This window comes from Lynx canadensis, chromosome F2, assembly GCF_007474595.2.
Source record: "Lynx canadensis isolate LIC74 chromosome F2, mLynCan4.pri.v2, whole genome shotgun sequence".
NCBI lineage: Eukaryota > Metazoa > Chordata > Mammalia > Carnivora > Felidae > Lynx > Lynx canadensis.
The window spans coordinates 33,816,899-33,833,991 of record NC_044320.2 but is presented as its reverse complement, the minus strand read 5'-3'; the positions used below and the strand labels follow the sequence as shown (position 1 = coordinate 33,833,991).

The following is a 17,093-nucleotide window of genomic DNA, read 5'->3' as shown; positions in this document are numbered from 1 at the left end:
GGTGGGGGAGTGACTAACTATAACACAACACTGGCACAGGAAATTTGTAGAGGAGTGTGGGAGACCAGATGGTAAGAGGCTAAGAGAGCTTTACTAAAGGGAGAATTAAAGAATTATTAAAAGGAGGATGTTTTATGTAATGCTCTATGGGGTACAATGCTGTCTTTTTTAACTCCTCAGTACAGCTTCCTTAAAATTTCCATTATGCATTAATACTTTTATGGTATAGATATATGGGATTGGGGCAGACTTTCTCAGACTGGGAATAGAGTGAAGACAGTGGTATCCTGAGATAGAATTGTATATTACTTTCAGCCACTTTTGAAGACAGTCTACTAAAGATTCGATTTTATAGTGTTTTAGTGGTCTTAAAAGATGAAAGAATCAAGAGTATCTGTCTTCCAGAGAATATTACATATGTAAACAGGGGGGCTGATTGAGGCATAATTTGAAGCAATGCAATATTGGTATAGATGGCTAAGGAGCACCGACAGATCATGCTGGCGGGCAGATGTTAGGTGCTGAATTCTCTGAGGAAGAACATTCTGTTAACTTGAAGATAAATCAGGTTTCTTTAATTGGTCTAATGGTCAGATCTGAAGTTGAAGAGCATGTAGAAATAATCTGTGCCCGTTCCTTTAGCTTTGTGTGAAGATACATTACATGTTATGTATTTATTGGCATATGAGCATACAGGAATTATATAGGAAAACTTCTGTGACCTCAAATACTGGTATAATGAAGTGCCCTACATTTAAATAAAATAGATTGTGTGTGTGTGTGTGTGTTAATTTTGTCATGGTAGTTGGCTCCAAACAGTACTGTACTGAGTTGGTTATCATCAATTCTCTTCCAAGAAAAATCCTGTTTAATAAGAGCTTTCTCTGTACCTGTCACTCTCTAAAATAATTTAATTGAGTTATATTCTCATGCATATTGGTGGCAAGATTCTTTCTGTTCTCTATCAAGAAACAACCTCTTTTTTAACTCCTTGCCTTTTCCTACTTATCTCAGCAATGCGGTTTTCTCCACATCTCGGAAAAAGTCACTGAAATTCTCAAATCACTCTTACAAATCAACAAAATTGGACAGAAAAAAAATCAGGGGCTGGGAGAATGAAGAGGTTGATATTCTCAAAACTCGCGCATTGAAGGCACATCTTTTATTTGTTCCCTTGGAAGTGGTATTTTGGGTAATTTGTGAGTTTAGTTTTTAAGGTAAAATACAAAAAAGAAAACAAACAGTGTAATTTTTGGCTAATCCTTGTATGTTTCTATGGTAGATAGGCTGGTCGAATAGGACAGATGACATTTATTTTTGTTGTAGTGTAAAAATTACCTTGCTTATGTTGCTTTATTTATTTGTTCGATAAATGTTTATTATCTACTATGTGCCAGGTATTTGGGGATCACATGACCAAAACAGTGGTCCTTGCCTGCGACGTGTACATAACAGGAAACAAATAAAAAATACATTATAATCAGAAGGAGATAAGTGTTCTGAAAAAGATTAAAAACAATAAAGTAGGTTTAGGGGATCGGGAATGGGGGTAAAGGGTTGGAGACAGGTCGAAGTAATGGGTGGTCAGGCTAGGCCCCTTGAGAAGGTGAGAGATGAGGAATGAATAAAGAAGGTCTCTACTGACGAGATGTTTAGAAAATGTCTGCTGATATCTGGAGGAGCGGTATTCCAGGCAGAGGGAGTTGCCAGAGCAACGGTCCTAAAGTGAGAAAATGCAGGCAAGAAAATGCAGGGCTGGATCTGAGTGAGCCAGCAGGGGAGCGGTAGGGGAGGAGGCCACAGAGTGACGGGCACCACATCCCCCAGGCCTGGTCAGCAAAATAGGGAGCTACCAACTGGCTTCAAGCATATTTGACTTGCTTTCTTGCTGCTGTGTTGACACTCAGGTGAAGGGGGACAGCGTGGAAGCAGAGAGGCCAGTTAGGAAGTTTTTGCAGTATATCACATGAAAAATGGTGATGACTTCACCGGGCTTGTGCTAGAGGAGGTGGTGAGATGGTGAGAAGTGTTTAGGTTCGGGATGCATTCTGAAGGTAGGTCCTATAGAATTTCCTCTTAGGTTGGATGAGCAACTAGAAGGAAAGAGTTACCATTAACTGAGATGGAATGCACTTTTTCTCTTTAAACCCATTTATCGATGTTTCCCGTATTTTAAAACACCGTATTATTCTTTTTCCCAATCAGGAAATGAACACTTAAGATGAGAGTTAATTATATGCGTCTTTGGTTTGCAGATAAGCAGTATCGATTTTTTAATTTGATATATATTTGTGGATGTGTTTGTTTCCTTTTATGTGAAGAGGTTTTCTTCTCTGAATAACTGTGAGGAGAGAATGCAAAGGTATATTAAACCAATAACTGGAGTTCAGTAAAGTAACTGTGATATTAAAATCATATAAAGATTTCAGGGGAGAATGGAGTAAAATAACTCTTTCTGGGGTCTCTCACTGATGATTACAGAGGGTAGTTGTTAGTTAAACGTATTTATACTTTTTTTTCCCTTCTATTTCTCCTATCTTGCTCATGGTACTTGCTCGTATTGTTTTCATTGAATATTGTAGGGTTGTTTCTAAGGCTGTCATAAACTCAGAAAGAAGGCTTAAAGAAGTCCTTAAAGAAGGACTCCTCACCTTAAAGAAGAGAACTAAAATCACTACCGGTTGAAACTGTCTTCTGATATAGAATGGTTCCTAATCTTTGTGGCAGTTTGGGGAGGGATAGTGGGAGGAAGGGAGTGGCACAATGGGTTAGTAGAGGGCAACATCATTTCTGCACCATTTTCTAGAGATTTGAATATACAAGGTCTTCATCTTTCAAACGTAAGTTGAAAATATTATCATGAATTAAATAAAAATTATTTACTGGTATCTGATTCATAGAATCTTTTTGTTATTTTGTACTTCTGAAGAAGTCGATGGATACTACAATTATAAATAGACTCATGAAATCCTTTTAAATCCCAAATTGGGTCCTCATAAACTTGAATGCATAGGAAGTACTTACCCAAAGAATTAAAATTTAAAAAAGTATAAAAGAAAAGAATTAAAAATGGGAGGGGCGCCTGGGTGTCTCAGTCTTTTAAGTGTCCGACTTCGGCTCAGGTCATGATCTCACAGTCCGTGAGTTTGAGCCCCGTGTCGGGCTCTGTGCTGACAGCTCATAGCCTGGAGCCTGCTTCAGATTCTGTGTCTCCCTCTCTCTCTGCCCCTCCCCTGCTCATGCTCTGTTTCTCTCTGTCTCAAAAATAAATAAAAACATTAAAAAAAATTTTTTTTTAATGGAGAAAATAGTCCTAAAAGGAAAATACGACTCCCGAAGTGTAGGGAGAAATAAACTGGAGACCTAGAAAGATTGATAGAGAGGAAACATATTAGGAATGATACGAATGAAGGTCTGTGGTGGACAACTGAATGGACAAGGAAACAAGGTTGATGGTGGAGGAGATGACTGGCAACAGAGAGTGTACGTTATAGCTGGGACAACACTGCTGAGAGGACTCACAGAGGTGGGCAAAGTGAATGGAAGGAAAAATAAAGGAGGAAGCTTTGCTATCATAATATCAACTGTAATACTGTGAAATCTTCTGGACTTATCAGCTTGGAAGAATCACAGTATTCTGTGGAATCTTTTTTTTTTTCCACTTTAATACGAGCTATGGGGTCTAAATGGGTGACTTTTGTTATTGTTCACATTCCTATGAAAATGAGTGATCATGAATTTTTATCGCATTTGTTTCAATAATCTACAAATCTTTATCAGGAATCTCAGTGAGTAAAAATTACTATATCTGTCCATGCCACCCCTCCACAACCTCTCCAAGATTTAGACTTAAATCTAGGAGAGAATCGTGTAGATGAATACTGCACAAATAGTTTGAATGGTGCTACCACATATTCCTAGACTCTCATTTAAACTTGAAATTCAGGAGACCAAAAACCAGCACAGTAGTTTTGCATCTTTCCCCACTCTTCAAACACTGGCCTTTCCTCAGTTTTATATAAGTTTATGTGGAATCACTTACATATAACTCTGAGAAGTTATTAACATCTTGATGATTAGTTTCTGGTAGAAAGGAATCTGTGGTGTTATTGTCTTTACTTTTTTTTTTTTTTTTTTTTTTGAGTGACCGAATAGAGTCATTGAGAGAGTAAGTGATAAAGGGAGCAAAACTTGACTTAAACTCAGTGTCTGATGAACTTCTTAGTTCATGGAACCCATTATTTTTTATTAAACTCACTGACTGCTATTCCCTTTCCCATTATACCTCTGGGGAAGCATTCTCTTTTTACTGAAGATTAAGAAACTTATTGAATAATCAAAAAGAAATTATCAAATAGGCTTGTTAAACCATCAATGACTTTTATTGTCACCATACATCTTACAAGTGACAGCAGCACAGGGGGGACATCAATAACAAACACAATGATATCTCTTATTTTAGAAATACTGTAATTCATGTAGGTGAACGTGGTTTACAGATTTCTCAATCTGTCCATTTTAAGTCTAGTCCCCACAAATGCCATGCATGTAGGATGCATTTGGTATTCAGTATTGTGAGGCACTAATCAGCTAAGTACCGTAATCCTCCTTACAGGGTACATTCTTACTTGACCTGGAGCTATATACAGCCACATAGTAACAGCATTACAGAGTAACCTTTTTCTTAACAGGCTCATCACTACAGGATTCTATGACTCCATCCATGAATGAGTGCTGTTTTGTGTGTAAATTTTTAGTAATTCAGTTTTGGAAAAAAAAAATGATTGTAAGCACGTAGAGATTTTCAAATCATCTGATTAAGGATGGATCCTATGATTTTGCTAGAGCTAGAGAAGGATTAAATGAAAGCACTGCCTGGCACAGTGTTGATGTATTTTTGTCAACAATGATGCTTCATGCTGGACAGATGTGCATTGGTTGAACACAAGGTAAAACTATAAAAATGTGTTAAATGTTGTGTTAAAAAAAGTTTGGTCTTTTTTGTGTGTTTTTTTGATGAATATGAATTGTTTGATTTGTTAAAAGCTTTTTGTAGAAATTCTAGGAATAGAGTCTATATATTTCATATTTTACAGGATCCTGTATTTCTGTTAATTCCTTGATTTAATGTGTCTTAATGGCTTCAAATTTCCAAATTTGATTACAATGTTATGTTTAAACTATATGGTTAGAATTGTGTAGAATTAAAATAAATCATTTTAAATGTATTTAGCAATAACCATGCTTTATAAAGCTTTTATAAAGATAGGGTTTTTTCAGGTTATTGATTCTTCAAATATCATTTCTCTTCTTTTACTTATAAATGACAGTAGTTTAATGATCTCTACTAATAAAGGTTATGAGTAAGAGACTTTCTTATAGGTAGTACTTAATTGAATAGCATAAAATTTGAATTTGAAGAAATTAACAGTCTTCAAATTCTTTAGTTTCAATATCATGATTCTTAAAAATTGTATAGGTCTTAAGAATTAAAAACATGTAAATATTAAAGCTTAAGTTTCCATGTAAGCTTTCACTGTCTTTATAAATGTTTTCAAATATTTTATACCAGATTATATTTTCAGAGCCTGAATGATTTTTTTTTTGTAGTATATGTAGTTGCTATCATAGGTGGTATAATAACGCAAACTACATAGCATGGTTAAAGTTGTAAATATGGTAGAAACATGATGAATTGTTACACAGCATGTAAGTTGAGACTGCCTTTGGGAAATTGTTGAAAATGACTTTAATTGGGAAAGAATCTTTATCTGGAGTTTTTCTATCAGTCAATCTGAGTTTTAGACACAGAGCTTTAAAGAGACTGTTTGGTAATTTCTTGCTCTAATCAGAGTAACATTTATTATAGAGGATATAGTGAATATATAGCTAGAATATTTAGAAATAGATTGAATAGTCCATATGACAAAATAATTACAAGCAATGAACAGAAATGCTCCCCTATAATATGGTGAGAGAGAAAATAATTGTGATAACCTAGATTTCAATAAAGAGGTAAGATGAACAGATATGAGGCACATATAAAGTGAATACAAATATATATATACTGATATTGTTATATCAGAAATAGGGATTGATTGAAGCATAGAGGTAAAAAGTAAGGCACCATATGATGTCACAAATACATTTTATTCTAAAGAAAGGCATAATTTTGGATCCTGCCTCTTAATATCTCAGCGTCTTGGAAGGATTAAGTGACATATAACATCTTGGATGAATTGTCCCATTCTTCTGAATTATAATTTGTGCGTGAAATAGTGTTAAATCCTTTATGATTGTTTAGAGAATTGTATAATTTATCATTATATTCTTTTACCTATTAGATGTTTTCTACCTGATAAGAATAAATGCTAAGACTTGCTTATAAAGGGCAGTAGGGAAGATGGAGATGAGTGATATAGTACTTGAATTTTCATAGGTTTTCTTCAGTTCCTGAAAAAAATACATGGTGTCTAAGAAAACACAGCAGTTTTAATTTAAAGGAGAGTAAAAATGAAGTAATTCATGATCTAGTTGGTAAAATTATTTGACAGAATATTTTAATATTTTGGACTAAGTGATAGCAGATTCTTCATTGTTTGACAAGAGTAGTCGTAGAATAAAACTTGCCTCGCTCCCAGCATAGCTTTAATATACTATAAGATACTATACCTTAAAATGCATCTTTAAAAACTTAATTTCATGTTAAGTAACAGTGACAATAGTTATCCCAATTTCAGAAATCATGAGTACTGTTCTATTTTTACTTAAATCCAGTACAAATCAGCATCTACAGGATGATTCAGATGCTTCAGGCAAATTTCATAATCTCTAGAACAATGTGATTGCTGGATTTAATGTTGAATTCAATTTTTCTAAGGTATGATTTAGCACTTAGATGACTTTCTAAGTGCTAATTAATAATAGGCTTTCTTTTGGAACTGAATTCTATGATAAATATTATTTACCAATAAAATAGAATATATTTTTTCTATTGTAAAGGCTCACTATAGTCCCTTTATTTGTACTCTACTTACTTTCAAAAATTTATGTTCATTCCTCAGGGAATGACATGTTTTCTTTTCTTCGCCCTCCCTCTGTCCCATAACACCAAGTGTGATGCTAAATGTATTACTAGCATCCCCTAATTTACAAAGAGGTTTTGTTTTAAATGTTTAATTGTAAAGTGATTGACACTCAGAGTACATTTGCCAAAGAAATCGTTTTATAAACAATTGTTGGATTTTGAAGCTCAACAACAAAAGCCAAAGTAACATACAACATGCACTACTAAGAAAAGCAGTTCCTTCCTTTCCCTGATAGTGTTATCACTGCCAAGACAGCAGTAGGGGAAAGAGAATAACTAGACTATTTTAGCAAATTGGTGGGTTTGGGTATAGAAGGAAAGAGCATATCATGAAAAGTAGAGATCATCTAAGGGAGAATTAACCAGTTCTTTAATTCAACAGATATTTATTGAGCATCTATTATGTGCCAGCGTCCATAGACCCAGTTGCTGTTCCTAATGAACCTTCTTGCTTTAGAGTATAATAAACATTCCTGGATAGAAATGGGTAAGATTACTTAGGGAAGAAGTATAGTAAGGAGGAGGAAGGCCACTGTTAGGTTGAATTGCCTTCAAAATATCCAATTTCTCTGTTAGCATTTTCTGATTTATTTATTTATTTATTTATTTATTTATTTATTTATTTATTTTACTTTCTTGTATGGCCTTAGGTCCCACATTTTAGAGATTAATTTGTATTAACAATCTTAAGGCATGTAAGTTTTTTTTAATAATATTATAAAGCCAATACCCCTTCATTCTGATTTAATCTGGTCATTTTTCTTTTGACTCCCAACTGGGATCAAGTATAATGTGGAATTGGAATTTTCTCAGTTTGAGAGCATGAAATCTTTTGAAAAGGAGGGGTACAGGAGGAGGCTTGATGGGCTGATTTTAGATGGATTCTAGAGATGAACTACATGGAAAATCCGTGATTTATATCAAACAATCAAGAATTTGGTAGATTTTATATTTTATAACACAGTTTTCAGTAAACAACAACAACAAAAACTAAAGTGATAGTAACTGAATGAGAACACCCAAAACATTTCCAATGAAGTTGTATATTTTATATAAATGGGCTGCACTCAGTGTACCTACATTACTGAGGTCTTGGTTCAAATGTACCTTTTCAGGAAGACATTTCTTACCAAAAGTAGCTTCCTTCAGATACATTTCATAAATTTGCCCTGTTTCAATTTTCTTTCGTAGTATTTACCACTGTATGGAATTGCCTTTATTTGTTTAGTGCCTAATTTATTTGCTGATTGTCTTGCCTACCAGAAAGAAAGCTTATTTAGGGCAGGGACTTTATGTGTCTCTTCTCTAATGTAGTTCCAGCAACTAGAATCATAGCTGGTACATATTAAGCCCTAAATAAGTATTTGTTCAGCGAATGAATTAATAGTGGAACTACAAAGGTATGATAGACACAGTCCTTCCTGGATCAAAATTTAAAGTCCAGTGGACAATACAGAACACTAATTAGGTAATTGTAAATAGAATGGGGAATAGAATGTGTGCTGGGGAAATACAAAGGCACAAAAGTGAGCTCTAAGTGATGGTCAAAGTGGGCGAGAGGGAGTGGGAGATACGTGCTTCTAGTTACAGAATGAAAAAGTCACAGGGATAAAAAGCACAGCGTAGAGAATGTAGTCAATGATATTGTAATAGCGTTGTATGGTAACAGATGATAGCCACGCTTGTGGTGAGCGCAGCATAGCAAATAGAGAAGTTGAATTATCACGTTGTATGCCTAAAACTTACGTAACATTGTGTGTCAACGATACTCAAATAAAAAAGTTTCAAAAATAAATGAAGTTAAAAAGATCGTTTTCTTATGTTTCTTATCTGAGAAACATTAGAATCTTACTCTTGAAACAATATGATTTCTTGATATTATATTTGGTTTATGAATAATCTGTCTTTTTAGAGACAAATATATTTATTGACTGAGGTTGGAAAAAAATAACACCCCAAAATGTATTTGAATTTCTGACATAAAGTATGCATCTAATGGAGGTTAGATGGTCAGTTTAGAGGAACTGATTTAATTGCTTATTCTTTAGAGTTCTCTAGAGAAATTATCTTTTATTTCAGTTAGTTTTTTTTAATATAGTAAGTAGATATAAGTGGCCAGTTAAAGAGATGTGAATATGTTGAAAATTGGCACAGTTAATTTTGACATTTTGACAGAAGTATCATTATTTTTTTGCTATCCCTAAAGCTTTCATTTAGGCATATTAACTTGATGAAGTTATGGTGTCAGTATTATAAGATCATAGTCCCTGAGAAATGGAAGAGTTTTAGAATCATGCGCCTTCTCAAAATCAAGGATCCTCTCTTATCATTTCTTTATTCCTTTTTTTTTTTTTTAATTTTTTTTTTCAACGTTTATTTATTTTTGGGACAGAGAGAGACAGAGCATGAACGGGCGAGGGGCAGAGAGAGAGGGAGACACAGAATCGGAAACAGACTCCAGGCTCTGAGCCATCAGCCCAGAGCCTGACGCGGGGCTCGAACTCACGGAACGCGAGATTGTGACCTGGCTGAAGTCGGACGCTTAACCGACTGCGCCACCCAGGCGCCCCTTTTTTTTTTTTTTTTTAATTTTTTTTTTCATTTCTTTATTCCTAATCTCTATTATAGTATGTGGCATTTAGTTCTTACCTAATACATATTTGTTAAAATAATATATGAATTAATGTGTATAGTCTAAAATATAGACTTTCAAAGGTTAAATGGCCATATAGGTTCAAATAACTGGTTAATAACAAAAACAGAACCAAGAAACTCAGATCCCTTAATTCTCTTCTTTTTATGACACATTGCCACCATGCTAAATTATTTTTTTTCTTTCGTTATATGTATAAAAAATGACAAAAAAGTAAAAGGAATTATGTATAATGGGCATACATATATAGGATATTAGGTAGGTTTATGCTCTATTTTGAGTGCTCTGTTTTGATTATGTATTTTATTTTTTAATGTATTTTTTTAATGTTTATATTTGAGACAGAGAGGGCGAGCAGGGGAGGGACAGAGAGAGGAGACACAGAATCCAAATTAGGCTCCAGGCTCTGAGATGTCAGCACAGAGCCGGATGAGGGGCTCAAACTCATGGAGCCCCGTGAGATCGTGACCTAAGCCGAAGTCGGCCGCTCACCTGACTGAGCCACCCAGGCACCCCTGATTGTATATTTTAAACCATAGGAGTCTATGGTTTTATGTAGCAAAACCAAAAAGATTCAAGTCCTAAATGTTTTATATGTAAGTGTACATTTACATATCAATGTAAAAAAAAATCACGTCCACTTGCCTAATCATAAAACATTTAGGAAAACAGACCAGTTCGTTCATTTTCTGTAATACTTTGTCCTTTGTGGTTCTGGGGACAGTTTACCCTGGCTATACCTTTGTGTGACATTGAAAGGTGGAAGAGTTACAGAAGCCGTTATTGTCCAGCAGCAGTTGTTGGCAGGCACACGGGCAGATGTGAAAGTCTCCGTGGCTCCTGGCAAGCTCCTGTTAATTGACCACCCTCATGCCGTAGGCAGCTGAAATAATTGGTGGCAAACTCCCCAAAGACTCTTGAGATTAACAGCAGCTTCCTAATGAACATTTTGAGAACCCTTGTCTTTTGTTCTTCAGGCTAAGAACAGCAGCATTAACTTCTCTGGCCTTCACACCTTTGCTGGTTCCGTTGTGTGGCTTTTGATTCTGTATTAAAGCCCTCACTGTATTAAAGCCTGGAAAACCTAGAGTGACTCCTGTTTTTACTAACCAATCTTAATCGGTACATTGGCAGGCTGCATTTCAGATAGAGGGGAAAGAGATTTGACGACACAAAAACTGTAGAGGTGCAGGAGGCTGTTCCTGGGTTGGGTTATTCCACCTGGATCCTTTCTCTGCTCTTGCTTTTAGGCCAAAAAATATGTATGTATATATGACACACACACACACACACACACACACACACACACACACATCGTGTAAGAAATTCACAACTGAGCTATCCAGTGTTGGTCATCTTTAACTTCAACTGACCCTGCCTTTTTATCGTCTCCCGTTCATATGTCCTGGCAAAAGTCTTTGTAATAGTAATTCTCAACTTCTGTCATCTCCCTGCTGCTTTTCGTGGCTAGTGGTTGACATTTAGCTGGGTTTGTACCAGGGAAGAGGACAGTGTGAATATCTTGTTGACAAAGAGTATTCTGTATGATTACAGGGTCCACTATGTTGTACTAGTGTTAGAGGTGCAGGTTGAGAACTTAATATACGGTCTGTTCTTCTGAGGCTCTAAGGAAGTATGAGGGGTCAGATGGGATGACAAAGAGAGGTGTCATTGAGCTGGCCTTAATCTCAGTGAAGATGGAATAAAAATAGCAGTTCTCTGACTTCTACAAAGATTTTTTTTTCTTTCTGTGATGAATAAGTCATTATTTTCAGTATGTTTTTTAATTGTGTATCTCAAGTTAGAACAGTAAAGAAAAGTTGGAGATATAATGCTAAGATAAAGATTGAGCTGAACCAGTACTAGGAGTGATATAAGTAGCTGATGAATGAAAAATGATTTTTAAGAGCCAGCGTTTAGTTTTAGCCAGAAAGTATTCAGCTCTTGAGCCAAATCAGTTTGGCTTCATTATATTTTCAAGTGACTTCAAATTGAGGTGTCAAGAATAGAATGTCAGGTGGAATTTTTGAGAGCCTCTGAATAGCAGTTGGGAGATGGTCGAAGTGTATCGAGCAAAGCAAAGAAATCACAGTAAAGTCCATTTTGCAGAAGCAGAGTACGGTGCTGTCTTATTTCAGGGCGTTTAAGTATATTCCATATGTAGTGTGCAGGCATTGAAGAACCATATCAAAAGTACCTTTAAAATTTCCTATTTGAACTGAATAAAATGAATATTAGTAAAACTTTTATTATGGCATGACTGTAAAAAGATTTTTTTTTTTAAAGTAGAAGAACTATCTGAATATAATTCGTCAACCTGCCAGTGAATCAGTAAAACGTTGAATTGTTTAGACGTTGCTCTTCTCATCAGTCTTTTTCTTTGGTTACTTAGGACACGAAGTCCCTCAGTATCCAGAGATCAGAATAGAAGATACGACCAAAGAGAAGAAAGAGAAGAATATTCACAATATGCTACTTCAGACAACGCCATGCCTAGATCTCCATCAGATTATGCTGATAGGAGGTCTCAGCGTGAACCTCAGTTTTACGAAGAGTCTGACCATATAAATTACAGGGACTCCAACAGGAGAAGTCATAGGCATTCCAAAGAATATATCGTAGATGATGAGGATGTGGAGAGCAGAGATGAATATGAAAGGCAAAGGAGAGAGGAGGAGTACCAGGCGCGCTATCGAAGCGATCCGAATTTGGCCCGGTATCCAGTAAAGCCACAGCCCTACGAAGAACAAATGCGTATTCATGCTGAAGTGTCCCGAGCGAGGCATGAGAGAAGGCATAGTGATGTCTCTTTGGCAAATGCTGAACTGGAAGATTCTAGGATTTCTATGCTGAGGATGGAAAGACCATCAAGGCAGAGATCTATATCTGAACGTAGAGCTGCCATGGAAAATCAGCGATCTTACTCAATGGAAAGAACTCGAGAGGCTCAGGGACCAAGTTCTTATCCACAAAGGACCACAAACCATAGTCCTCCCACCCCGCGGAGGAGTCCAATACCAATTGATAGACCAGACATGAGACGTACTGACTCACTACGGAAACAGCACCACTTAGATCCTAGCTCTGCTGTGAGGAAAACAAAACGGGAAAAGATGGAAACAATGTTAAGGAACGATTCTCTCAGTTCCGACCAGTCGGAGTCCGTGAGACCTCCACCACCAAAGCCTCATAAATCAAAGAAAGGAGGTAAAATGCGCCAGGTTTCATTGAGCAGTTCAGAGGAGGAATTAGCTTCCACGCCTGAATACACCAGTTGTGATGATGTGGAGATTGAAAGTGAGAGTGTAAGTGAGAAAGGTAAGCACTGGATTCCAATCACACTTTAGCTGTAGTTGATTCCATGAGGGTTTCTTTTTAGGCTGTGTTGGTGATTGACATTTAATAGATATTACTACCTTTGGAAGTTTCTTAATGGTGCTGGCCATGTGAAGAAAAAATTCACATAAAAATTTTCAAAAGTGGATATCTTCTGTTATTCTTGTGGAAGAAAAGTCTATTGATTTTTTTAAATCTATTTTGCTTTGTTTCTGAAAATTTTCTTGCATCACTTGATGCTGTATTAAAAAAATACCTATTACCTATAGTTGTAAATTAGCATTTTGTATGTGTTTCTTTTGGCAAGAAACAATATGTATTTACTCTAGAATAGCTGAAAAATTCCTCGAAGTGTAATGAATGAAATACAAACTATCCATAATCTTTTCCCCCAAATATAACCATTAACATTTTGTTGTATTTCTTCCCTTTTTCCTATGCATTATATTTTACATGTTTATATATATAATTTTGTTCTGATTTTTTCAACTGATATCATATCATAAGCTTTTTTCCAAAGCCATTAGATGTTCTTCATAAATACGTTTTAAATGGCTGCACTAATCGTCTATTATATAGATGTGTACCACAAACTAACTATTCCTTTATTGGGAGGCATTGCAGTTGCTTCCAATTGCTAGCACAAATAATATTATAATGGTTATCTTTATATAAGAACTTTTGTCTAATACCTGAGAATTTCACAAATACGTACTCATGCTTTGATTCTTACAAACTTTTGGTTCAGAATACCAACTTGCTTTCCAGAAAGGTTATAATGCTCCATACTCCTGTCAGATGTGCTTAAGTTTTGTCTCAAGATACCAGATCTTTGCAGTTGCATAGGGTACAAAATGCTCTCTCTCTGTCATTTTAATTTGAATTTGGTTGTGCAGTTGAATGTTTTATATGTTTGTTGGTGTTTGATTATCTTCTATGAATTGTCTGTTCATTCCTTTTATTTCTCCTGCCCATGTTCCTATTGGGTATTAATTAGTTTTTCTCTTACTGATTTATAAGAGCTTTTTATATGGTTAGGATTTTTACCCATTTAACTGTCATCTGTTTGAAATGTATTTCCCATTTTGATGTTTCTCTACTAGTTTTCTGTGGCCATTTGGAAATATTGAATTTAATATAGCTGTTTTTGCATCTATGGTAATTTTTTCCCATTTCTTTTATCTGTAGAAACTCTTTATTCATCCCCAAATCAGTTAAATATTTAGCTGTGTATTTTCTCATGTTTTTATTATTTACTTTTTTAAACTTTAACTTTTTCATCTTTTTGTAACTTATTTTGGTGTATGCCAAAATATACCAGATAGGTGAGTATCTAACATGAATCCCCTATATCACCCACCCTCTTGCACGACACACACACAGTTTTCTGGCACCTTTGATGAATAGTCGACTTCTTCATGAGAATCACCAGGAATCAATAAATTCAAGAAGGCAGCTAGATATGGAATTAATATGGAATTATTTTGTACTGCACCAAAAATAATTAGTTAGGACAATGAATGAAAAGCAGTTCCCATTCTGCCCAAAAAACAGAAAATGTGATTTTAAAAATAACCAGTAAGAAATTTAAAAAACTAATAAGAAAGCTATAAAACTTACTGACTAACATAAAAGAAGATAGTCATTGAGTGAGTAGGTATTCATTTCATGTTCCTAACTGGGAAGGCTAAATATTGTAAAGATGCATGTTTTTTCTAAACAGTGTCTTGGGGTTAATGATATTTTAGGCATAATCCCAATCGGTTCCTGTATTTTATTTTTAAAAGTGAATCTGGAGGGAGGGTGTGCGGGAGAAAAATATTAACTCTTTTTTTTTGTTTTCCCTCTGTGCATTGTAGGCTCACTGGGGACTAGAGATGGTAAATTAGACCGACAAAAGACAGATTAAGAGAGAAACACGTTTATTATGTGGATTGTGCATACCCGTGGGAGCTTCCAGCTACTTGAAACTTAAAGGGGGTGGTTAGAACTTGGGTTTCTATAGTATCTTAACAAAAGAACAGTAAATTTTTAGAGAAATGAAAAGACTAAGGAAAGGGACTTTGAGTTTCTAGGTAGCAAATCACAGGAAGATAAACGTATGAGTGAACTAATAGAAGATAAGGGTTACCTAGTAAAGTTTGTTACTCAGACTTCTCTGGAGCCTTCTTTTGCCTGGTAGAATAATTAACTTCTGTCCTTCCTTATAGAGAGGGCAGAGGGGACACATTTACAGATTTATATCATACCTATTTTAGGCTAATAGGGGGAGTGCAAGGAGCTTTTCTTGTATCTGCTTCTTCTCAGTTGCCTTCTGCTCAAAATAATCCTTATGCCAAAGTGGCATATTAAAACAAATAAGTGATAAAAACATAGAGAGTAGCACAAACCAAAGGGGAAGGGGTAAGTTATTCAACAAATGGGCTTGGACAAAATGTAAATACAGTGAGGAAAAAAGACGCTCATTTCATACAAGTTGCATGGAAATTATAAATAATAAGAAAATTGTGTTTATTAAAATAGATCTACAAGAAGAAACTATAGATCTTAATTTTATCATAGAGCATATAGAAAGTTTATTTCCCACAAGCTGTAATACTTCCTTAAGTATAATCAGTAGTCTTTAGTTTGGTCGTTTTCCATGTTTGTCTGAGTATATCTTAATATTAAGAGGTAAGAAAAAGATAGCTTGGTTATCTTTAGTGGATTAGTTTAGATTCTGTTACGTACTTCTATTATTCTTTGCTAAAGTAATGTCTTCAGTTTTACTACTTAAAGATATAAGAAATAAACACATAAAAATCTCACATAAATAAAAAGCTATATGAGTTGAATGAAAATTTTATGTTATGCTATTTAGTAGAACTAAAACATTTATCAAATACAGAAAGAAACAAAATGTCATTCACATCTGTATCCTCCCTTACTTGAACTCCTGGTAGACACCTAGACATGGTTCTCCTTCTCATCTGCCTAATAATCTGCTTTACAGGGTATGGTTTCTCCCAACATGTATTTCCAGTAAACAATCATAATTCAGCTTTGGAGGAAGAAATTTAAATAAAATAACACTTTCCTGTTGGATATTACCCCCAATAATAGTATTCAGGGAGGTGAAGTTATAGCTGTTGAGAGACTGGGACAGAGATTAAACTTTGTCATGACTTTTCATCATGAGAGAGGCATTTTTGGTTGCTTGTGGAAAAAGTATCAGTCTGATTTTGGAATATGCTACTTATAAAGATATCTAACATTATGATTCATAGCCATCATTGGTAGTTAACTAATGCTTGAAAATTCTTCCTAATAATTAAAAAGGTTTCATTAGCAGCATTCCCCCCCCCCATATGCTTATATGTGGACACATCATTTTGATGAGGATCAACCAACTTTTAAAAGATAGTTATTTCCTTGCTTTATTATCGCTAGACTAAATGACCCCAAAGAATGTGTTTAACAACTCAGACATCTTTCTCATTGTCTTTACATTTCTGTCTCTTTTCATTCTTGTGCACAACCTTTCAAAAATGTGGAAAGCAAATTTGGATCACATAATACAAAGTATTAACCAGCATTGTATAGACAGCACCAGGCAGCATTCTTATTGCAGAAGGATTCTTTGCAGGCCCTTGTATGTCATATTACAGCATCTACAAAACAGCAGGGTCTTTCCTGAGTTTTAAATAATAAAATTCTGTAATTCAGAAGAAGCTTATAGTTTAATTTTTTTTCCCCTCTGCTGTCCTGTTGGCTAGCCACCTTCTTCTCCTCCTCCTCCTCTTCCTCCTCCTTCTTTTTTCCCCTAACTTCACCTTTATTGGTGTTTTGGTGGCTTTGGCTCTTGTCTTATTCATTTGTCATTTGTCTCTTTGGATAGATCTTATTATTCTAAATATACAGAATTTCACTCAAACTTATAATAGATGTCATTTCATTCACTAAGTTCTGTTAAATGCTGCTGATAATTACAGTCTATGAGTGATTGGGCCATTATTCATGAAACAATAAATGGAGAAG

At 35.2% G+C, this 17,093-nt stretch overlaps 1 protein-coding gene across 1 annotated transcript in view; it reads left to right on the top strand.

Moving 5' to 3' along the window:
* The window catches only part of RIMS2 (regulating synaptic membrane exocytosis 2), a 615,364-nt gene that overhangs the window by 274,869 nt on the left and 323,402 nt on the right, over positions 1–17,093 (top strand). Inside the window, 1 exon segment of the mRNA XM_032591921.1 lies at positions 12,133–13,058. Coding sequence (XP_032447812.1) covers positions 12,133–13,058 — 926 coding nt within the window.